The sequence below is a fragment of the Oncorhynchus masou genome, chromosome 20 (genome assembly GCF_036934945.1).
Source record: "Oncorhynchus masou masou isolate Uvic2021 chromosome 20, UVic_Omas_1.1, whole genome shotgun sequence".
In the NCBI taxonomy this organism is placed as follows: Eukaryota; Metazoa; Chordata; class Actinopteri; order Salmoniformes; family Salmonidae; genus Oncorhynchus; species Oncorhynchus masou.
In genome coordinates this window covers 13,976,477-14,001,470 of record NC_088231.1, presented here as the reverse complement: position 1 = coordinate 14,001,470, position 24,994 = coordinate 13,976,477, and the positions used below count along the sequence as shown (strand labels likewise).

General features: G+C 43.6%; 1 protein-coding gene across 4 annotated transcripts in view; it reads right to left on the bottom strand.

Annotated features, from left to right (window-relative positions):
• The window catches only part of LOC135506995 (lipopolysaccharide-responsive and beige-like anchor protein), a 373,235-nt gene that overhangs the window by 169,843 nt on the left and 178,398 nt on the right, over nucleotides 1-24,994 (bottom strand). For 3 of the 4 annotated variants that reach the window (XM_064926445.1, XM_064926447.1, XM_064926446.1), the window contains exons 38-41: nucleotides 10,816-10,940; nucleotides 10,387-10,404; nucleotides 2,787-2,930; nucleotides 193-329 (exon numbers count right to left, since the gene is read on the bottom strand). In XM_064926445.1, the coding sequence (XP_064782517.1) occupies nucleotides 193-329; nucleotides 2,787-2,930; nucleotides 10,387-10,404; nucleotides 10,816-10,940 (424 nt within the window). The remainder of the gene's footprint in view (nucleotides 1-192; nucleotides 330-2,786; nucleotides 2,931-10,386; nucleotides 10,405-10,815; nucleotides 10,941-24,994) is intronic. The other variant, XM_064926448.1, reaches the window with a different exon arrangement.

Genomic DNA, 24,994 nt, shown 5'->3' with positions numbered 1-24,994 from the left:
TTCATGGTTGGAGTTATTTACTAAATTATTACAAAGGCTTTACAAAGCAATTAGGCTGTAGAAAAGCATGACTTGGATGTGCTGGGGTCAGGGAAGGACTGGGAGAAAGGCCTGAGCCATTTTGAAAGCTGATTTTACAGAATGGCGGGAGGCCCTGCTTTGGATCAATGGAAGTTAAAGCCCTTCTCTTACCTTTGGATCGATCGTCTTAAAGCTGGCCTCATCTTCATCCACCTCGAAGTAGAGTTCAGATGCAGTGATGGACAGCGTTCCTTTCACCACCACCGCCGGGGCGACCAGCTGAGCGCTAGTGCTCATGTTTACAGGGCCTAGGAGACAGACAGGGCCCAACAACGGCACGGGCCAGAAAGCAAACATTAGCCCGCTTTACAAAAATCACCCCCTGCCCCTCCTCGAGAAAACGAGAGTTTTTTTCAAAGGGCAACAGCGTGTAAAAGTAAACATATAAACTCAACAAGGGCACGCACTGACTTTGATGGCTCTTTTTGTCTCCGTGAAAATACCATAACAATATAGAGAAGGCCACATATGCATTTTTAATGAGGGAAAATATTTGCTCTAGGCCAGGGCTGCAACCCTCTTCCTGGAGATCTACCGTCCTGCGGGGTTTCAGTCCAACCCTAATTTAACACACCCGATTCTACTAATTAGTTGCTCAACCAGACCTTAACTAGCGGAATCAGATACGCTAAATTAGGGTTGGACTGAACCTACAGGACAGTAGATCTCCAGGAAGAGGGTGGGCAGCCCTGCTCAAGGCGATGGGTCGGTTGTATAGGCCTATCTATCAGATGCGAGGTCAAGAAGAAAAATACATCTAATTCTCAATTGTATAATTTCTAGCTTAAACCTGCATGCACATGATTTGTGTAACTGCAATTTAAATTAAGAATGCAATTTTACATTTCACAATTATTATTAGCATTATTATTAGACCTAATTTCCTTGCTAGATCGAGTTAGATATAATATGGCGTGTTTGTAAGCACTGAAACCAGAATCGCCATGATCTGAAACGTTCCTCTTTAGACTACAGGGAGGGAGAGGTGGTTTGACCCGCTCAGTAAAATAAAATATCAGCATCTGCGTAACCCAAGACAGACCAGCTTTGTCAAAAAATAGAATCAGCTGTCAATCAGGCCCCATTGATTGCGGGCTGGTGCTACGTCTGTTTAATCTCTCATCAATCTTAATTTATGCCAGTATGACAATGAGAAGGCCGCTCGAGGGAGCAACGTGTAAGCTCTTGCCGCTCCTGCCCCGCGCTCCACGTGTGCAGAAGCATTGTATTTGCAGATGTGCCGCGCGGTAGAAAGGGGCTTCAGAGCCCGGCTTGATTTCCCCAAAGCACCCACGTCTTTCCGAAACGGATGGCTATGGAATAAACAGATATGTTCATTTGTTGCCGTCACCCCTCCCTCCCCCTAGCCCTCCGAGCATTGTGAGCATTAGCATGTAATCCGGGCGCGAAATAACATTTTTCAATCACTGCCATGGAGACATTCAATTACACCTGGTGTTGTTCAGACAGACAGCTGCCTGTACTGGGACGCTGCGTCCTGTCTGTCTGTCTCGTCAGACGAGTAGGAGACCCACATGACAATTTCCACTTCATTTCAGAATCCATGTCACTTTATTATGCATGGAATCTCCCCTTAACCCTATTGTCATCCTGGGCGTTGTGTTTTCATATAATTGCGCTCTGAGCGCATTTATGTTAGTCTACAGTGGGTGAACAAGTTATAGTGGAAAGCCACGATGTGGGGAAATTGAGGATTATATAGGATGCAATCCGATTAGTAAAATAACTAATAGGCCTATAGGAGTTCCAGGTATAGGGATCATCATTTACATCAATATGGGTGTGAGATAATGGATTTAAAGTGGATAAGAAATTGGACAGCAACATCATTTTATGTGTTTGAGTCTTGTTAACGACAAAGCCTATAGTCTTTTTGATCTCAGCCTATACTATTTATTCGACATGGATTCATATAGGAAAACTGCACACTTAGAGCAATCATAAACAACTAAAGACACAGAACATGCTTAAGGTCCATAGTGCTATTCTAAAATGTGAAAATAATACCGTTTAGCTAAAAGCAGTGCACATATACGCTATGCCCAATCATAAAATAGGCCCACATGGGACGCATGTATCAAAATATCGCACTTGTCATGAGTACAAATTTGCGTTTTTCATTTAACATTTAACATAAAGGAAGTCGGAGGTAGGCCCCAAAAAAAAATTAACCTCGAGGCCAAAAACATTAAGACAAAATGCACAGTTCACTTCTACAATTATAGGCCTATTCTCAACCTCTCGATTATTAAAAAAAAATGTAAATTACTGTGTCAAAAGCTAACTATGAATCATATTACACAAGCGTGTTGGTACTTTTGTACTATAATTTCATTACAAACAAAAATGGGCTTTGCTTTGAGATACATGAACTTGTAAACAAGCGCCAATAGGACATGTTTGTGTGTGTTATTATCCTCTCCTCCCCCAAAGCCAGAGCATCACAAAACATCATGCGACTCCAGGGGTAATGGGAGGCGCTGGAGAGGTTATCCCCCCTTATTAACCGTTCGGGAGCCCCGTTATCCTGCAAGCGCGCCTCAAAGTACCCGTAGCAGCACCCGCGTGCGTTAGCAATGGAGACGCTGTAAAGGCGGGAGGGGGAGAATTCAACTAACGCGCGTACCCAGCCCCCTTTAGATGATGCGCGCGGGGACATGAAACGGATGAGCTGCATGCGTTACCTGTTAGGTTCTCCAATTCCTTCTCCTCCAAGGATGATAAAGTGTCATCGTCGCCATCCAACAATATCTCACTCTCAGAGTTCTGATTTCCCATCGCGTGACTTCTGATTGACTGTTTGCCTTTGAGGATATCTTCCTCCGGAGCTGAAAGAAGAAAAGCATTTTAAACCGCAATCCAAACGTAATTGTGTTTTTACCAAGTGACTTTTCTGTACAGAGGTTAGTATCCTAACAAGAAACGTTTGAAATATATAGACAAAAAAATACGCTGCTATTCTGGGCTATATTTAATGATAGTTTACTATATCACAGGTATGACATATGTTAAATTAAAAAGATAACTGAAAATGCAAGGCTATATAATCTATTCATATTGTAGCATATTTAATTGATCAATAATTCGTACTACGAAAGTAAAGTGAATAGTCAAATGTCAATATAAATATTCATTGAGTTGAGTTGTCTATTTTGCCAGAAATGTCTTTAATTATTTAGGCTACGTCTTGACGTCTTGCATTGGATTCCAGAATGCATGCGAAATTAAATTGGTCAAAAGTATTTTAAGATTTGACAAAATAGCATGAATAAGTCTGATAAAAATTGAATAATGCTATAATTATGACATAAATTAATAGTTTATAACTCAAGTGCACATTCAGATGCAACACGGATCTAATGCTAATATGATTCTTAGTACAATGAAAAAACTCCATGCGAAAAATAACATCAACATAAAGATGCTGCAAGCTGATGGAAACATCAAAACAAGTTTATAAAACCATGATAGAAAACTGCCAACAATTTTAAGTGGAACTTCATGCAATTTTCATATATTATTGTAAAATTGGTCAAGTTATAATCATAGAGCCATAAACCCAGCTGGAACACTAGCAATGACTCTTGGGAGCCTTCGGGGTTATTGTGAACATGAAAGGTTACGTTAACAAATCGGACTCTCATCTTATCTCATAAAGCTATTTTCCAATGGCGTTGTGCCAACGCAGGCCAGCAATACCCACATGGCAAGGGGAGTGAGGTTACAAAGTCAAAGCGAGACATTGTATCGACTTGTGTTTACTGTTTAACCTGAATGGCACTAATCTAATAGTTAAAATCCAATTGTTTTATTTAATTGATACCCAGGCAATAAGTGTATTTCAGTGTATTTCTAATGCAGATATACAACATTGTATGTAAAGTATAAAATGTACTGATAAGAAAATATAAAATGCATTGTTAAAACCACCATTTGCCTGTGCTGTGCCCTTACAAGTCATCAAAACAAAAAAAATGATTCTGGTCAAACCCAATATCCAGAAACACGAGCCAAAGATATTACAACAAAGCAAAAGAGCCTCCAAAGCTTACAGCCTTTCCTTTTTATTTCTACTTAACATGACTTGATGTCCAAAAGGATTTAAGAGAAACAGTAATCTGCAAACATTTACAGAACCCTCATCATGCAGGCCCTTGGTGAGAGTGAGAGTGAGAGAGAGAGAGAGAAAGAGAGTGAGAGAGAGAGAGAGAGAAAGAAAGAGAGTGTGTGTGTTCCACTCAACATGGTTTCTTTGCACTCCACTACACAACCACTGGACAGTGACCCAGTGGCCCCTCCAATCTCTCTGAGCAGCATCACCTGACGGGGTTAGACCCTAAGATAATTAGCATTTTTCTCAAAATCACAAACTATAATATATGGACTCCAAAACTGCTGAGAGAGAGCAGAGTGAGAACGAACAAAAGAGAGAGACCTGGGAGAGAAAGAGAGAAAGCTGAGAGAGAAAGAGAGCTGAGAGAGCAAGAGAGAGAGCTGAGAGAGAGCTGAGAGAGCAGATCGAGAGAGCAGAGTGAGATAGCAGAGTGAGATAGCAGAGTGAGATAGCAGAGTGAGATAGCAGAGTGAGCAGAGAGACAGAGAGCGAAAGAGAGCTGAGAGAGAGAGAAAGCAGGGAGCTGAGAGAGAGAGCGAGTCTAAGAGAGCTGAGAAATCTCATGTCATGGAAAATATGCAGCTCAATGATATTTAGACTGGTCTTCCTGTAATTAAGTCTCCCGGAGGATTCTTTAGTTAGCGGCACTGAAATGACTACCAGATCTCTAATACATACCACATGCTACAATAGTATAGTATATTCACACCGTCCAAGTGAACTGACTGGACAGACCGATGGGCCGGGACGACTTTCTCTCACTGACAGCAGTGAGATGAAAAAGGCAGACATGTGTATTTGAACTTCTGTACATTCCGTCATAAACATGCTCACTAAGTCTCACCCCGGGAAGACCACAATACTCAACACACTAGCATATGGATGTGGAAGGGTCTTGGGTTGTATAACAACTAAGAAGAAAACACTACTGTGACAACTACTGCTACTATATCTTACTAATAGGCTGTGAATGATTTACTTGTTAGTCGTGAATAGTATTATCAGAATTGGTCATGTTAGATTGTCTATTGTGTGCAAATACAATTCTACAAACATTGTGCTGCTTTCGAAACTACTTTGTAAGTCAAAATAAACAGCCAGGAGAAGTTAAGAAAATAAAAACTAAATTATTAGATTATACTTCTGATACATGTATCCCAACATTACATAATGGCATAAGATAAAATATAGTATTCTTGAAAACATAATTGATATGATGTATATTTTTGATATATGTACAGAGAAGTGTTCTGAATGCGTATCAAACAATTAAAATCAACTTAACGCCATTTCAACTTAAAAGTGAAACAACCGAAGCACAGTAAAAACTAAAAGGCAGTACAAAGTCTAAACATTTCATTAAAAAAAACGCAATGGATATTAGGCGATGTCTTAGCAAAATATTCAAAGACTAACACATTCTACATGTCCTTCACCTGAAGCAATGCCTATGTCAACTGTTGTCTATGTTACTTAGAATTATAAACTGGGTGGTTCGAGCCCTGAATGCTGATTGGCTGAAAGCCATGGTATAACAGAACGTATACCATGGGTATGACAAAGCATGTATTTTTACTGTTCTAATCACGTTGGTAACCAGTTTGTAATAGCAGTAAGGCACCTCCGAGGGTTGTGGTATAAGGTCAATATACTACGGCTAAGGGCTGTATCCAGGCAGTCCGCGTTGCGTTCTGCTTAAGAACAGCGGTTAGCCGTGGTATATTGGTCATATACCACACCCCCTCAGACCTTAATGCTTAAATATGAAGTCTCAGTGAGAGTGTGAATGTCTGGCGTTTTGTGGATGTATTATAAATCCTTGACAAATAATTCTGAATAAAACACACACATTTTACAACATATAACAAGCGACAACACAAACGTTTCTGAAATAAGCCAGAATGCCACAGACAAAATACCCATCAGGTCATGTCACCCAAACCATTCATTGAGATGGAACAGGGGGCACAAACGTGAATAAAACCTGTCTCCTTTACACATTCAGGCCCCATTGTTTCTCTATCCAGAGGTTCAAAATTCAATTGCTACGTTCACGCTATACTAAAGACATGCTACGTTGAGGCCCAGGTCATTTCCCTATTGCCAGAGGTTCAAAATGCTAATTCATATGCTTACATTACTAAAGCTCAAGGCATGCTTGGTCAAGAGCAATTAAATTGTCAGAATTAACAAATGTGTTTTTAACGAGACCATGGCCAAGAGCTGGAGTCATGAGGCGAGTATTGATCTGCTGAACAGAGACATTAGTCTTCAAGTATTTACTCTGCCAGCCACCTCTCCTCCAGCCTCCCTCCACAGTCCTCCCTTCACCCAGGGCAGGACCAAATCAATCCCCAGAAAGGATGTCTCTTTCCAGCCATAAATACATAACTAGCCCCCTCACCGACCCAACCAGCCTGACCGCCACACGTCTGCAGGCCGGCTGGGGCTCTCAGAGTGGAAATGGTCCTCAAGGTTCTTGGCTGGGTATGAATGATCACAGTTGTATAGAATCTAAGGATTGTCCATGGCCTAAATACAGGAATGTTTTCCTCCTATATATCTTACATAAAAAAAGATGCCATTTAGGAAAGGGTTTGCTTGTACTTTGTAAAATGCTTATACTTTGTAAAACAAACAATGCACTTTTTTTGCTAAATAAGTTGACAGGAAAACAATACTTTTTAAATTCCCAAAATGTTTTTTTTTTTAAATTCTCTTACTGGTTAAATATGTCTAATTTCTATTCTTGAGCGTGTTTTCATGATTTGAAAAGTGTTGCCATCACTCTATCTAGTAGCTGGAAATAAATGTTAAATCCAGACGTGATCATGCACTAAATGTTTTGTTTGGGAAAAGAGGAGGGTTTTCTCTCCATTTTCCCTGTTTCATGGGATCAGAATAATTACAGCCAGATATGACCTCTGTTCCCTGTTTGAAAACTAACGACTGCACTCTCGCCTTGCGCTCCACTTCCGTTACAAATGTCGGGTCGATGAAAACAACAAGAAAGGCTACATCAGAAAATGGACGCCGCAGTCAGGCCTCAAGTCAAAGAGTGTGTGTGTGTGTGTGTGTGTGTGCGTGTCAGTCAGGCCTCAAGTCAAAGAGTGTGTGTGTGTGTGTGTGTGTGTGTGTCAGTCAGGCCTCAAGTCAAAGAGAGTGTGTGTGTGTGTGTGTGTGTGTGTCAGTCAGGCCTCAAGTCAAAGAGTGTGTGTGTGTGTGTGTCAGTCAGGCCTCAAGTCAAAGAGTGTGTGTGTGTGTCAGTCAGGCCTCAAGTCAAAGAGTGTGTGTGTGTGTGTGTGTGTGTGTGTGTCAGTCAGGCCTCAAGTCAAAGAGTGTGTGTGTGTGTGTGTGTGTGTGTGTGTGTGTGTGTGTGTCAGTCAGGCCTCAAGTCAAAGAGTGTGTGTGTCAGTCAGGCCTCAAGTTAAAGAGTGTGTGTGTGTGTCAGTCAGGCCTCAAGTCAAAGAGTGTGTGTGTGTGTCAGTCAGGCCTCAAGTCAAAGAGTGTGTGTGTGTGTCAGTCAGGCCTCAAGTCAAAGAGTGTGTGTGTGTCAGTCAGGCCTCAAGTCAAAGAGTGTGTGTGTGTCAGTCAGGTGTGTGTGTGTGTCAGTCAGGCCTCAAGTCAAAGAGTGTGTGTGTGTGTGTCAGTCAGGCCTCAAGTGTGTGTGTGTGTGTGTGTGTGTGTGTGTGTGTGTGTGTGTGTGTCAGTCAGGCCTCAAGTCAAAGTGTGTGTGTGTGTATGTGTGTGTGTGTGTGTGTGTGTGTGTGTGTGTGTGTGCATGCGCAACTAACAGGACAATACTCTGTAGAGGTATTACCAAGACTGGCTGGTGGCTATTTTTACTACAGTAGTGACTTTGAAAACAAAACACACCCTATATGTCAGAATATGTCCCCCCTATGGTGTTGAATATATCCAGAGCATGTTTTATATTGACTTACTGATGATGCCCCTTACTAGAGCAGTGAGTCAGAGTGATGGAGAGGGGAGAACAATTACAAGTCACTAACTGACGCTTCAACGATCATATGCCTTCGTAATCAGTTCTTCATTGCACTAAAAATGTAAGATGGCGCCAACAGACGTCGCCTTGTGTCGAGCTCCTACTCAACATTCATTGTTGAGGGAGAGCATGTCAGCAAGCATCACTGTTTACACCTGCTGTGTCCTGTGTTCGTGACAAATAAACTCTGATGATTTCAAATGATCTAACATAAAGGGATGAAGGGAAAGAGAATGAGAGAAAAGCAAAGAGAATTAGGGAGACACACAGAGAAAAGAGAGAAAGAGAAAAACCTAGAGAGCGAGCGAGAGAGAAAGAGAGCGAGAAAGAGAGCATCAGCGTAACAGAGAGAAGGACCAGTGGTCCTCAGGCCCCTCCACCCTCCAGCTGCATCTCCACACCACAGACATTACGCCCGGTCCCCGGCGGGCCCACGAGGATGCTGGGATTGCCAGACGCTTATTGCTTTTAGATCACATTCTTATTGACTTCTGTCACGGGGGCCGTTTGTCAAGAGGACTGATGTCACTTTTTTTTGGGGGGGGGGGGGGGGGACTACCTCCATCCCTGTGACATATTGGAGACATTTTCGGGCCAGAAACAAGCCGTTATTATGGAGTGCAATAGGTTAAGCCGGTAAAAACCAACAGGCCGAGACAGGCACGGCCCTGATCACTAACCCTGGTGTGGCTGGGAATACGGTCTTTAGTGTTTTAGCAGAAACTAGGGATTAGGCTCTACTCTGGGGACACCTGCTCCTACTTGGCCAATGAATGTGGTAGATGACTAAAACCTTTCTTCACACTGTGCCGACCAGAACCGTACTGTGCTGGGTCGGACATTCCCTTTTCACGTTGTATATTCCAGCATGGTTGCAGCAACCAGGCCAGCCCAGCACAGCCTGGTTTGGTGGTGTGAAAATAGCAGTATACGTTGCTCCCTAGTTATTATCCAAGATATGCAGGATAACGTTTTAGCAGAAACTAGGGATTAGTGCCTACTCCGGGGAAAACGTCACTCCTACTCGAACGCTAGAGAACATGTGTCCTACGGCCAATGTGGATAATGGATTCTACGTTTCCTCCAACCTAGTTATCGCTAAGAATGAGACGGTGACGATTCAACTGTTGGTTCACTTTGGTTTAGTTGTCCTCATAGGAAGTTCAACAGAAATCGGGGTTTAACACTTTACATAAACGCCTTCAAAGCAGAATCTGCACCTGTTGTTTTTAAAGCAAGTGCAGGGAAACGAAAGGATCAATTCAAACCCAATTCCAGTCCTGGAGGAAAAAGGTCATCAATACTGTTGGTTTTATCGATACTTCTGTCTTCTAGGTCATATTGATGTCACCGTTTCCTATTAAACAGAACACGATCCTTGACTTGCTTTTACCACATGGTACTGTTGAGATATTGGTGAAGAGCAACCAAGCTAGTTCGGCTTTCTCTCTGCAACACACACAAACCAGACGTACTGTGTAATGAATAGTCCTGATTAATTACACCTTAACTAATTAGCCCTCATATAATATTCACCTTCAAAGAAACACCGAATTATTCCCGTGAAAGTTAATGCATCTTTGTTTGCTGACCTTTAGCCAATTAAGATTTGACATCATAAAAGAGGCAGGTTTGTTAAATGGGCATCAACACCGTTGGTCCTCCTCACCTGGCTCTCTTTATGAACATAATGACATCTCTGAGCTGATCAAACTGAACGCATGTGATTCTGGCACTACAGCTTCAGGGTTCTTTTTTTCATCAAATCAAGTACAAGTCATCCCCTGAGATGGTGGACATTTTGTACATGATGCCATGATTGGGAATTTAAAGCAGCAGGGAAAGTAACATGGAACAAAGGTAGTTGAGGTGAGATACCGACTGGGATTCAAATTATTTATATTTGTATCATTGTACAGCTACAATACTTTCCTACTCAGCCGAAATCAACATTCCCCCCTTTACATTAGTGAGCATATTATTATAATTGCTGCTATACTTGGTGTCAAATTAAATATTCAAGAGAAAAATGAAGATGGAAAGAACGGAAGATCCCAACTGCTGCTTTCTATCCACAAGTCAAATGATAATGCATCATGGGAAAATGGGGAGAAGACCAACCAAAGGGCTTGGTGGAGTCAAGGAGGCTTGACATATGACTTACCATTAATGCCAGGCACCACTGTCATGCAAAAGGAAAGAAAAAGGAAAGAAACATTTCACATTTCTACCACTGAAGGTTCATGCCAACTCAGACATTAAATAACTCAAAGGGGAGAAATTCTAAGTAAAAGTTTTGGGTTCCAGGAAGGGACAGGATGTGAGTGTGTGAGGGCCTATTGGAACACTTTGTACTAACATAGCTAACACTAATGGGGATGCAGGTTAGGCAGTTAACTGTGTGAACTATTTAATTCAAATGAGGGTGTGCTTTTCTACTTTTTTTTCCTGTTTCTTGTGGTACAATAAAACACTTATGGCAACTGTAGTGCTAATTATTATTGCCGTGGACCTGCTGCCACAGGCGGGCACAGAAACTCACGGAGGGTTTGAGCAAAGGATGCTGGGTATTGAGCAAGGAGGGCTGACTGACCGTGTTCGGCTGCAGCTTTGAGCGTGGCCTTTGAGTGAGTGGATCCGAAGGGGTTCCTGACGAAGCGCCGGCGCCGCCTCAAGTCGTCCTCCCAGTAGTCGAGGCGCCAGAACTCCCGAGGACGGCTGCAGGGGAACAGAGGTAGCACATGTGTTAGCAATTACAGAACAGCGTGGTGGTAGCCTATAGCCCCAATCACAGTGCAGAGTAGCGAGGCCAGCAGCAGCATAAAGACAGCCTTGTTTTGCTATGCTGGGTGTCTTCTTCCCCCCCAACACCACAACAAATAAACACAGTAGATAGACCACCTAAAACACTGACCTTGAAAATAACAATATTTTCTCTCTCGCTCGTGAAACAAGCACAAAATACATTATGGTGGAATGAGCAGCTGACAGGGTGATCAGTTTCCCCCACACTCCGATGTGCTCCCATTCCAGGCTCATTTGGGACCCAGCAGGGCACCTCGGCTCTAGCCTCTCTACCCAGGTAGCAGGCGAGTGCCCGGGCTGGTCCCAAAACGCCATTACAAAAACAGGGAAGCGGGAGAGGGGGATGACATTACCAATATTAATCAATGTCCACAAGCCTCTGTTTCTTCCCAATTTGCACCTCCTCCTTTACCCAGGCCTGGTCAGTTGTAAATCATTCAGACTAAAATCGTATCCCAAATAGCACCCTATTCCCTATGGACCCTGGTCAAATGTAGTGCACTAAATAGGGAATAGGGTGCCATTTTGGACACATACCCCATTCTCAGGGACTTGGAAAGTGTTAACTTTTAATGAAGAGTCACAACCACTACACAGCATTGTGTTGTGTACATATAGGCAATAAAATATTAAAACTCAAAGGGATTTCATTTAAATTAAATTTTAAAATATTAATTACTTTTCTTTCACACAGCATAAGGAGGAAATACATTTCTTTCCAACATTAGTGAGGTGTTATTTTCCACCCACCCCTATTGAAAAAAGCTTGCCTAATTTAAATAACTAATTTACTGCTCGAGAAGAAATAGCTGGTAATTTGTCAAACTAAATTACGCCAAATGTGTTCCATATTGCGCGTATTATGAGGGAATGTGTTCGGCATTTAGAAATTAAAACACAACGGAAGAACACAACATAATCCCTCTAACTCAGTAGAGTGGAACCGAGGTCAGACACTTCCCTCCTTCACCTATGAGCTGGGTTCACACATTACATTTACTATTAAAGCACCGAGAAAAACAAGTGGTCTAAGACATGTGCAGGTGTGTATTTGGGTTATTCTTAAGGTTGCATTAGGGTTTGTGTATGGCCTCAGCCTCTAAACAGATCCCAGTGTATTGATTTATAGAAGCATGGTGAGATAGAAATCTGGAAATCCAAGGTGCTGCGTCAGAAGGGTGAAGAAGTATTCGTGCGCAACAATTTTGAGTCTCATGGGTCTGAATACTTATGTAAATAAGATTTTTTTTCTTATCGTAATACATTTGCAAAAATGTCTAAAAACCTGTTTTTGCTTTGTCATTATGGGTATTGTGTGTAGACTGATGAGGGGGAGAAAAACTATTTAATCAATTTTAGAATAAGAATAATATTTTAGAAAAAGTCAAGGGGTCTGAATAGTTTCTGAATGCGCTGTAAGTCAGTACATCCACGGTGCTACGGGAGAAGTGTTCAGGTGTAACAGGGCCTATTCCACCTGGCTATATAAATCAGGACGAGAGCACCAGGTAGCAGCCTCTAGACAGACAGCTCTTTTATCTCCTGATGTTTCACTGGCTGTCTGCATATACAGTATGTTAAACCAACAACGTACAATATCAAAATGAAGGGGGTCGCAGAGTAAAAATAAATAAATAAAATAAAATAAAAAAAAGTCTAAATATCAAGAGAACGTAATCCACATGAGAACGGTGAGGGGAAGAGGAAACGCTGTAGGGAAAAGAGGAAACAATAGCACAACACTGGAACATATAGTCAAACACATTTATAGCTTGAACACCAAATGAGTGTTGACATCAGACCTTGGCGAGGTGGAGTGACATGTGTGTATCAGTGTCCGCAGAGGTACGAGGGAGAACCAGAACCCTCTCTGTGTGTGTGTGTGTGTGTGTGTGTGTTTCTGTGTGCACATGGTAATGCATTAGGGCTGGGAATTTCCAGGGACATCACCATACGACATTATCACGATACTTAGGTGCCAATCCGATATGTATTACAATTCTATATGGCGATTTGATGTTCCAAACATATTGCTCAACATATGTCTGCTGCAGAGAGACAAGGGAGAGCCATGAGAACACAAGTCTTGATCAGTCATGGAAATACAAGTGCTGAAAACATCTTGGCTCCCTATTTTAAAAACAAGATGGAGAACAAGCTATGAGGGCAGGTACAGCCAACTACCACACAAATAATATTGCGATATTGTCAAAGCAATACCACATAAATCGTCAAAAATAATATCCCAATTTGTAACTATTGATTCCCCCCCCATCACTATTACACGTGTGAGTGTACTTGTGTGTCTGTACGTCCGTGTGTGTGTGTGTGTGTGTGTGTGTCTGTACGTCCGTGTGTGTGTGTGTGTGTGTGCGCGTCTTGCATGCATGTACACGTGTGTGTGTGTGTGTGTGTGTATATATTGGAGCTTGTTTGTTTGATCCGGTCTTGACAGCTGCTGTAGCTGCTCCAGTCAGGAGCCCGGGGCTCCCCACAAAGCTTCAGACCAACACCAATGACTACACAGGGCCTCTAAAAGGGGAGGGGCTTTACACAAGAAAATAAATACAATTTAGAGCCAGGTGCTTTAAGACGTTCTATGAAAGCCATAAATTACTTGATTTATCTGAATTAATGAAAAATAAATCCTTCTCTTTCTGTCCTTCTCTCTCGCACACTCTCTCTGCATCTTCATATCTCTCTATCGCCCCCTCTTTCTCTTTTCATCTCTCTCTCTCAGCCTCTGGTCTTTTCTGGAGAAAAATAGAGAAAGAAACTGTCTTCAGCTCCCGTGTTTGTGTAAAGCCGAGGCAGTTTATAAGAGGCGCATGGGGGAATAGCAGACAGCACAACTATTAAATATTTTACAGGCAAACATTCTAAAGCACATAAGCAAAGAGAAGATGTCAAGGATCTCTCATTAAAAATGTATTTGGCTACTAAGGAGCTTGAAGACGTGATGAGGAAACGGTGGAAGAGAAGAAGGGAAGGAGGAGGGATGGAGTAGTAGGTGGAGAGGACGTGTCTCTCTGGTGTTCAGAGGAAATTCAACAGAAACACAGGGCAGAAACTAAAAAGGTCCCACAATATAATAACGCTCCGGTTTGTTGAGGGCTCAGTGTGAACGTGGGTGTGAGGATACACACGAGCGGAAAAGAGGGAAAGCATTTACATTTGAGTCATTTAGGAGATGTTCTTATCCAGAGCAACTTACAGGAGCAAATAGGGTTAAGTGCCTTGCTCAATGGCACGTCAACAGATTTTTCCACCGAGACGGCTCTGGGATTTGAACCAGCCCCCTTTCGGTTACAGGCCCAACACTCTTACCAGCTAGACTACCTACTTCATGAATACATTTGAGACCACAAGTGTGTGTGTTATATCTGTGTGTTATGCCTGTGTGTGTGTTTTATGTCTGTGTGTGTTGTGTTATGTCTGTGTTATGCCTGTGTGTGCGCGTGTGTTATGCCTGTGTGTGTGTTTTATGTCTGTGTGTGTTGTGTTATGTCTGTGTTATGTCTGTATGTGTGCGTGTGTTATGCCTGTGCGTGTATGTGTGTGCGTATGTGCTAGGAGACATTGGAGTGTGTCTCTCTCCATCCAGCAGACAGAATGTGCAGGACCTGATTTCCCTCCTGTCACAAAGGGCCCAGGCCTTGTTGCTGTGTGATAGTCTCCCTTCCCTAATTACCACTTCATCATCCTGCCTCACACAGCATTCATCTAGGAAAATGATTATCAAGCCAGTGTCACACACACACACACACACACACCATCCTCGTACAAGGAGGTTTCCTCCACATCCATCAGTGGGAGGACGTGTTCGGTAGTGGGGAGTAATTAGTCGCAGTGTTATGGAACGATCTCCACCGCTGGCCGTGTCGTGAACGGCACCACAACTAGGTTCCTAATGAAGGGTCTTGGATGGGCGTCCGCCCGCCGTCCACCCCAGTACCTTGCCAACTCCGTCGCCAATCAATCCCCCACGGAGAACGCAGCTGTACCACAGTGGGAAAAACGCTGTGACACGCGCCGTGCATGTGTCCGCTGAGAGAGTTTCTACAAAGATGATAAATCATTCAGAGCCCGTCCATCGTGTGGCGGGCTGCGCTGGCAGAATAACGGCAGCACCCATTCTTCAAGATGACAACAATTAAAATGACTAAAGGCCGCAGCCTTTTGCACAAACCACTTGTGTAATTAGTAATTAGTTTACTCATAAAGGCCTCGCTCATTAGAGACTACTGGGGAGCGTCTGTTGTCTTAGATGGAAACTTTAAAAACACACACACACACACACACGGGTATGTACGCGTGTAACTATGTTTGTGTGTGTTAAGGAGCACTTAGCAGAGTGCTGGATCCCTCTAAATGCTGTTTAATGTAGACCACATTGACGACTGATGAGAAAGGGCCAATAAGACATTTATGTGAGGTAATAAAATATAATTGTTTTTTTTCTGTGTGGCAGTAAATGTAAGTTTACCAACATTAGAAGACGATCTCAGCCTCTCTCCTTTTGTGTGTGTGTGTCTGTGTTGCTTTCACTAATGAATAAATGGGAGCAATCACAAAAAATATCACTATATGCAATAAATTAAAACACCATAGCATTAACAGATTGTGGAAAGAGGTTTAACACAACCTTTAAAACTATAAAGCCAACTAAATTGTCTGTTTGCATCAAAACAGAACACGGTCCAATTGGACTTGGCATGGGGAGAGTGACATAATAAATAAATAGTTTAATTGTAGCCAAGTGTTCAGTGATCGGCAGCTCAGTGACGGCTGGCTTGAAGTCCAGGATTAATGAATCGCTTAGTTGGACAGACAGACTGACTGACTGGAGCTTTGGAAGGAGTGGAAGACGGACAGACGACTACGTTCTCTAACAGTAGCCCGTCCACTAGCCAGGACTTCCCGTGTATCGCCACAGAGGACAACACAGGGTAAACAGGGAGTAACCTACACACAGAGACATCTAGCTAAGATGGCCTAGTACTGAACACAAGTGCATTGCCATGTCTGCCGGGTAGGTTGAAGAAAAGAGGCCTGGAACCATGGGAGATATGCCATTCCTGCTGTCCAATTCCTTATTCAGTGTGCACTACGCTTGGACTGTTTCTACATGCATTTACTGTAGGCCTGGGTCTTATTTAAAAAACAACAAATAGCATTAGTCCTTCAAATAGGTATTTTATGGAGGCCCACCATAAAAGAAAAACAATCGTTTAAAATATCCACTTATGGTTTGAAATGTTTGTTACCATAGAAACCCACGGTTCAATGCAGCCGTTTTTTTTTTTTTAAATCTCAATAACAAATCATTTCTGGGTAACAATGAAGTACCTTACTGAAATTGTTATGAATTAAATTGGTCAAAAATAAACAAAAATAGCTTCTTAGCAAAGAGTCATTTATCAAGAAGTTTGCTAGGACTCTCTGGGAGTGGTCTGAGTGGGAAACTGAAAACCAGCTGTTATTGGCACAGGAAAAATCACGTTCTTGGCTACAATGGGCCTTTAATAAATGATACATTCATGAACTTGTATTATACTGAATAAGCATGCAGTTATTGACTTATGTTTATAAATGAGACAAAGAAATGACAGTTAATGACTAAAATGCCACTACTCACATATAATGAATACTATTTAAGCACTTAAATCAATCAATACACCATGGCGTGCAATTACATTGATTTAAGTTTGACATTCATGTGCACTAACAGTTTGTGATCAGTTGATTTATTCTTATTTGATCAAATAATGTACACTCAAAAACAGAGAAATACATCGACTTTGAAACGCTATCTATGGAAGTACAGAGGACAAAGACATTAACCTCAATTAATTTATGACATAAATAAAATGGGAATTTAAGGCGTTGTGTATGAGAGCCAATATCGCTTATCTCCCCCTCTCAAACCTCAAACACAGGCAGTTAAAACATGGTAATAGATTCTCTCTGGAAGCCACTGAAACTTTGATAGCACTCTTATTTCAATGCCCAAATTGTTCTTTTTCTGACAAGGACAAACGATAGTCATCCATCAAGATCCAATCAGACCCCGCCAAACAGGAGCAGGATGCGTGGCCCAAGCTCTTCCCAAGCTCTTCCCAAGCTCTTAAATGCTATTTGCATTGCCTTTGCAATTTGTTTTTTTTTGGGGGGGGGACGATATTAAAAACAGTGAAACATCAAGGATTTCCAGGCTAGATAATTTGAAACCCACTGAAATGAACTTTGGTGAATAATGTGTGTGAGTGAGTGAGTGAGTATTAATATTACTGTGTGGGAAGGGGGATCACTTTTGGCTAGAGATTATGCAAATGATCCTATATGACCTTTATCATTAGAAGCCGTACATAGAGCAGCAACATGTATTTCATACATCACACACAGAGCACTTTGCTGAGGACAAACAGTCATTTATAACTTCAGACGGGACTCATTCGGTACAGTCAGTGAGATTGCATATACGCAGAGGAGGTGGGATTTCTCACTTTGCTTTTTCTTCTCATTAATGCAAAGGGGCCCCATTGGCAGCCCCTCAAATCGCTCAAACGTTGCCTCTATCGCCGAGATCATTTCTTTTGATTTGCATAAACCATGAGTTTATAAGAATCTGAGACGGGATAGGTTGAGGATTTGTCATACATATGACTGTGGCGCCAGAGAACCCCTTCCTCTTTGTCAAATGGTGTCAGCGGTGGGAGCTAGTCACAGCGCCAGCTCCAAATTAAAACGAGGGGTCAAACGCCTTGCTATGGAAATGGCCATGATTAAAGCTCGCCTTAAGCTGTAAGTGAGGTTCTACAGTACCCGTGCATTAATGCATGTCCTTCCTAGTCAAATGAGGTGTACGACACAGACCATTTCAATAGCAGTGTATGTTAATGCAGCCTTCCTAATGTTGCTGTCATGTTGTTTATGTGTTTGACAAAGGTAGCTTCAGGGTCACAGAGGAGGCTATCGTCTCCATCTAAACTCCTAGACCAATTTCATCGTGATGGGATTTCACTCGTTCTTTTTTGTTTATGATAGGATCAGACCATTTCATTTGCTTATTTTGAACATTATTTTGAATTCCCTGCTCCAGTTGATCTGATTGGATACGGGAATGGAAAGGTATTCGAAATAAAACAGTGATGAATACGCCAAACAGTTTTGATCAAAACCTGGAATTCATATCAAAACAAAAATGTTACGCCAAACCATAACACGGATAAGTGTTTTTACAGATGCTACATACAAGTACTATGCCATTTGACCACATTAACACACCTGAGGAATTAACAGTGAGGAACTTCAAGCTGCAGGTCTTTCAGATCACATGACTAAGTTCACGGCACCGGACAACAATAAGCACGTTGATTTCCTTCACACATCTACCACTCCTCCATGTAATTACTACTCTAATTTTTTATGAGCACAGAACAAAAACTAAACAAGAGAAGAGAAAGAGAGAGAAATAGAGAGAGAGCGAAAGAGAGAAATATAATGTTGCCTCTCCATAACATCACTGGGCTTGCTAAGATCAAAGCACTCCCATGGGGTGGCCATGCATGAGGCTGCAGACATAGCGCAACAACACACAAATGCTCAAAATGAAAAATGGAAATACGGTCCTAATTACCGATGGGCGCAGTATCGCACGCTCCCCAATTAGCAGCAATTAAGCTCAGTGTAAATTCTGCGACAAAGGGTCTGGATATTACACCCTAATTATATTCTTCCTCCAGGGGAGGTGCGGAGATTTAGAGGAGAGGGCTGGGTGTAAAGAGAGGGGTAATATTAACCAAAATGTTGGTTTGTTTGTTAGGAAACCACCCTGTGTTTTTAACCTGTTGAAATATGTATCAAAAGAAGTGTATTGTGCTATTTTACAGAGAGAACATATTCTTATGCCACTGACTAGAATATGTACAAATCTATCTACAATTCACAATAAATCTTCAGTACCCACAACAATGTGTCCAAAGTCAAACAAACCATATTAAAACACCAATGTTACCTTCAAAAACACAACAAAAATGATATATGCGGTCACCAAGTCTGTGTTTTTCGATAAAGCATCATATTTTCTTAGTTTTGACAACATGCACACATCTGTCACTGCTGGTAGGTAATGAAGACATCCATATCCACTGGAGCAGAATTGCATAATTCAGCCATTACCGGTGGTATCCTCATAATCAGATGACCTCTACCCTTCAGGGCTGAACTTGAATGTCCTGACAAATCTAAACTGGCACAGAATGGCTCTGAACACAACCACGACCATATAGAAGACTGAGCAAAGGCCCAAGGTCGTTTGGGGATTGGGGAAACGCTTGGGGGGGGTCCTCGGGGTCTGTCAATCTTAAAGTTCCCATTTACAACATCAAGTGAAGACGAGATCATTTATAGCTGGACATACATTTATCAGAAAGGACTGCTGGAGTGAAAGAACATTTTCTAACAAATAAATGAACATTTCATTAAATTATTATTATTCTTCTTATCAGTGGCGATTTTAGCATGTAAAGCTTGGTGAGGCAACAAACAAAAAGTGGAATGCATGACAGCAAAGCCACTACACAATACTAAACAATATATTAAATCCACATTAATGAGCAAGCTAGGACGGACATGGTCAATATAACTGTTTGTTCAGCACTTTTGAAATGTACAGCGACAGAATTCAGAACATGGGCCGTTCTTACAGTATTCTCCCTGTACACCAAGTCAGAACCGTAGGATAAATAAAGGGGGTATATAAGCAGACAATGAAAGCTCTTACAATATTCAATGAATACAATTCTCTAAAACAGACTATAAGCTACATGTGCTCCACCAAATTAGAACAGTAAGTGAAATTAAGAGGTGAAAATAAACCAAATTATTAGGGTGAGGCACATGGGCTACTAACAGCTTACTACACAACATACACTTAGTATTACTTTCTTAGCTACAGTATACATATCTCCCTGGCATATTACATCATTTATGCAGCAGCATACAAGACATTTTTGGACTCACCTTGTTGTGCTGTGCTCCCTTGAACAGGAAGGTGGCGGTCCTTCATGGGAAAATTTTGTCATCAAACTTTGTCAAAGTCTCTGGATTTATGGTGCTTTCAAGACAACTGGGAACTCGGAGAAGAAGAAAAAAACGTTGAATCAGGATGACGTCAGTGATCTTCAGGTCGTAGCTCGAGAAAGAGGCCAGAGTTCCCGATTTACAATTCAGAGTTTATCCAGAGTTCCCAGTTGTCTTGAAAATATTCAGAGTTAACAGTAGTTTTGATTCCGGCACAAATCAAGCTTCATTGACAGCATGGCCAATGATGAATGTTTATAATTTTAAACTAGGAAAAGAGACCCTTAATCTTAGACTTGGGACCACACAGCCACTCCACTGAATAGCAGGCTAATGTTTGCTTTGCAATGCTTGCAGATAGCTACTGATTCCTTCCAAACCACTCATTGTTGAATTTGCGATTTCCAACTTGTTGTGTAATGTTAATGCTCAATGGCCGATGAGCACCGATACGCTTCATCTATAATTTCTCTTCATATGACAAGGATTAAAAAGGATTTGCCAGTAGATTGTCAACTTGATTCATGATGATGACTGCTAGCTAAGATTTTGAAAGTATGATGTTGACATGATCAGTCCAAAAAAAGCTACTGTAGATATGTGAATTGATGTAATTCTATCTGTTCTAATGACCTTGAGCCTTCTTGGATGGGCCCTTCAAAGTAATTATGGCAGCACCCAATAGGCTTGAATTTTCGAGCTCTACCCTAAGATTTAGACTTTTATTTTGCAAAAAATGTGGGGCTCAAAACAGCGGTTGCCACTGATTATTATAATATGATTTCCCAGTTAATCTATTTCCCAGGATTTTGAGGCGGACATGGCTGGGTGACAGACACAAGACACAGTGATGTCCCGTACCCTCTCTGTATTCTAATCTAGCGTTGTCCCCTCCTCTCAATGTGTTAGTGTGATGCTGAGCTGTGCATCGTGCCCTCCTCTCAATGTGTTAGTGTGATGCTGGGCTGTGCATCGTGCCCTCCTCTCAATGTGTTAGTGTGATGCTGGGCTGTGCATCGTGCCCTCCTCTCAATGTGTTAGTGTGATGCTGGGCTGTGCAATGTGTTAGTGTGATGTGCCCTCCTCTCAATGTGTTATGTGTGATGCTGGTGCTGTGCATGCTGGGTGCCCTCCTCTCAATGTTAGTGTGATGCTGGGCTGTGCATCGTGCCCTCCTCTCAATGTGTTAGTGTGATGCTAGCTGTGCATCGTGCTAAACGTGTTAGTGTGATGCTGGGCTGTGCATCGTGCCCTCCTCTCAATGTGTTAGTGTGATGCTGGGCTGTGCATCGTGCCCTCCTCTCAATGTATTAGTGTGATGCTGGGCTGTGCATCGTGCCCTCCTCTAAACGTGTTAGTGTGATGCTGGGCTGTGCATCGTGCCCTCCTCTAAACGTGTTAGTGTGATGCTGGGCTGTGCATCGTGCCCTCCTCTCAATGTGTTAGTGTGATGCTGAGCTGTGCATCGTGCCCTCCTCTCAATGTATTAGTGTGATGCTGGGCTGTGCATCGTGCCCTCCTCTCAATGCGTTAGTGTGATGCTGGGCTGTGACAGGCTCATCTAGCACGGCTGTCTGGTGTATTCATGAGGCCCTCCTCTCTCTCCATCACACAGCAATGCCCATTATACAGCACTTATGGTACAATGGCAGCAAGCATGCCGCCTAATCATGTCAAGTGCTGCACTTCATGGGCTTGGAGGAGAGAGTGAGAGAGAGAGGTGAGCATGTGAGGAGAGAGCAAGAGAGAGCGAGTGAGAGAGAGAATGGGGGTGGGGGTTGAGGCTTGATGGTGCTGGGTGATCACCCTGTGGTTGCCAAGGTAGTGGATGGATACTTTGTCAGTGGACTGGGTTGATATGGTGGAAAACAACTACACGAATACTGCCGCTACTCACACATTTTTAAAGAGTGCCAAAGCTGGCCTTAATGACTCCCTGATCAAAAATAAAGGTTAAACAAATAAAAATGATGAAAGTAGGAGAAAAATTATGTAATAGTTACATTATTTCAAACATTTTAGACTCCCTCTCCTATAGGTGGCTCTGGTCTGGAGCGAGAGAAGGAGAGAGAGAGACAATCAAGTAAATCCAGAGAAAGAATAAAAGCTGAAGGTCCCTGAGTAAAGGATGGATCCCCTCCATCTCCCTCCATTCTCTGCAACATCACGCCAGTATTTCATGTGCCCTTTTCTGCTTTCGCTGCAGAACAAAGCCACTGGATCCCAAAGATAAAAAGCGGATTTTTTGGTAAATGGTGAAAGTGTGGAAATAAATGACCAGCTGTGGCCTGAGTGTAATTACAGTGGCTGGGAGAGCAGCGATCTATCACGAGACCCAGGAGAGGGGGTGACACACACAGCGCCATGGGGTTAGTCAAAGGAGATAACTAACTAACTACTGGACCCTGAACAATCCATACTCCCCAGATATTGCATCCTGGGAGAAGGGAGAGAGGAAAAAGAACGTAAAAACTTCCCCAATGGCTTTTTATTGAGATATTGATCAGGGCCCTCTAATCAGGACCTTGCTGGGCCAAGGCCAGATACTTTCTTAAGGGTATATGGAACGGATAAATCTGGAGAGTTGCCACACTCCATAGAGGAGGCTGAGCTCTGAGGCGGTAGACGGTGGGATGCAATAGGTCTTTCTGGAGAGGAAGGAAGAGAGGGGAGGGGGTTCACACTGTATAACAGGGATTCATTACAGAGCTGAGGAGGAGGAGGAGGAGGAGAGGGGAGGGGGTTCACACTGTATAACAGGGTTTCATTACAGAGCTGAGGAGGAGGAGGAAGAGGAGAGGGAGACGAGGAGCAGGGAGGAGGAGGAATATGGGGAGGGAGATGAGGAGCAGGGAGGAGGAATAAGGGGAGGGAGATGAGGAGCAGGGAGAGGAGGAGGAATAAGGGGAGGGAGATGAGGAGCAGGGAGGAGGAGGAGGAATAAGGGGAGGGAGATGAGGAGCAGGGAGAGGAGGAGGAATATGGGGAGGGAGATGAGGAGCAGGGAGGAGGAGGAGTATGGGGAGGGAGATGAGGAGCAGGGAGAGGAGGAGGAATAAGGGGAGGGAGATGAGGAGCAGGGAGAGGAGGAGGAGTAAGGGGAGGGAGATAAGGAGCAGGGAGAGGAGGAGGAATAAGGGGAGGGAGATGAGGAGCAAGGAGAGGGGGAGGAGTAAGGGGAGGGAGATAAGGAGCAGGGAGAGGAGGAGGAATAAGGGGAGGGAGATGAGGAGCAGGGAGAGGAGGAGGAGTATGGGGCGGGAGATGAGGAGCAGGAAGAGGAGGAGGAGTATGGGGAGGGAGATGAGGAGCAGGGAGAGGAGGAGGAATAAGGGGAGGGAGATGAGGAGCAAGGAGAGGGGGAGAAGTAAGAGGGAGAGGGGGAGGAGTAAGAGGGAGATGAGGAGCAGGGAGAGGAGAAGGAATAAGGGGAGGGAGATGAGGAGCAGGGGGAGGAGGAGGGAGATGAGGAGCAGGGAGAGGAGGAGGGAGATGAGGAGCAGGGAGAGGAGGAGGAATAAGAGGGGATGAGGAGTAATAAGAGGAGGGAGAGGAGGAGTAAGAGGGTGAGGAATAAGATGTGGGAGAGGAAGAGGAATAAGAGGAGGGAGATGAGGAGGAATAAGAGGGAGATGAGGAGCAGGGGGAGGAGGAGGGAGATGAGGAGCAGGGGGAGGAGGAGGGAGATGAGGAGCAGGGAGAGGAGAAGGGAGATGAGGAGCAGGGAGAGGAGGAGGAATAAGAGGGGATGAGGAGTAATAAGAGGAGGGAGAGGAGGAGTAAGAGGGTGAGGAATAAGATGTGGGAGAGGAAGAGGAATAAGAGGAGGGAGATGAGGAGGAATAAGAGGGAGATGAGGAGCAGGGAGAAGAGGAGGAATAAGAGGAGGGAGAGGAGGAGGAATAAGAGGAGGGGGAGGAGGAGGAATAAGAGAAGGGGGAGGAGGAGGAAAAGAGGAGGAGTAAGAGGAAGTGGAATATGAGGGAGATGAGGAGCAGGGATAGGAGGAGGAATAAGAGGAGGGAGAGGAGGAGGAGTAAGAGGAGGGAGAGGAGGAGGAGTAAGGGGAGGGAGAGGAAGAAGAATAAGAGGAGGTAGAATAATAAGGAAGGGGAGAGAAGGAGGAGGTAGGAGAGAAGGAGGAGGAGGGAGAGAAGGAGGAGGAGGGAGAGGAGGATGAGAGGGAGAGGAGGATGAGAGGGAGAGAAGGAGGAGGGGGGAGAGAAGGAGGAGGGGGGAGAGAAGGAGGAGGGAGGGAGAGAAGGAGGAGGAGGGAGAGAGAGGGGGATGGAGGGAGAGGAGGGGGATGAGGAGGGAGAGGAGGATGAGAGGGAGAGAAGGAGGAGGGGGAGAAGGGAGGAGGGGGGGAGAAGGAGAGGAGGGGGGAGAAGGGAGAGGGGGGGATGAGAGGGAGAGAGAGGGGGATGAGAGGGAGAGGAGGGGGATGAGAGGGAGAGGAGGGGGATGAGAAGGAGAGGAGGGGGATGAGAAGGAGAGGAGGGGGATGAGAGGGAGAGAGAGGGGGATGAGAGGGAGAGGAGGGGGATGAGAGGGAGAGGAGGGGGATGAGAAGGAGAGGGGGAGATACACCTGCAAAATAAACTTTTCTACACTAAACACTGAAGATTGAATTCACCCAAATCACTCCTAACTACCAGTCTCAGAATAAAACTAATAGCTCCATTATCCTGGACTAAATCCCTTAAACCTTTGATCCCTAAAGAGTGAGAGCATCAGTTTCATTCCTCGATCCTGCGGTGAGGCTTGTTTAACCGTTAGCCATCCATGGTAAGTAACATATGGACAGCATCAACCGTTAATACGTTCCATCATGACACGTTGTTACTATTTCTTACAAGCCCAGCCACTGTACTGTAAACACA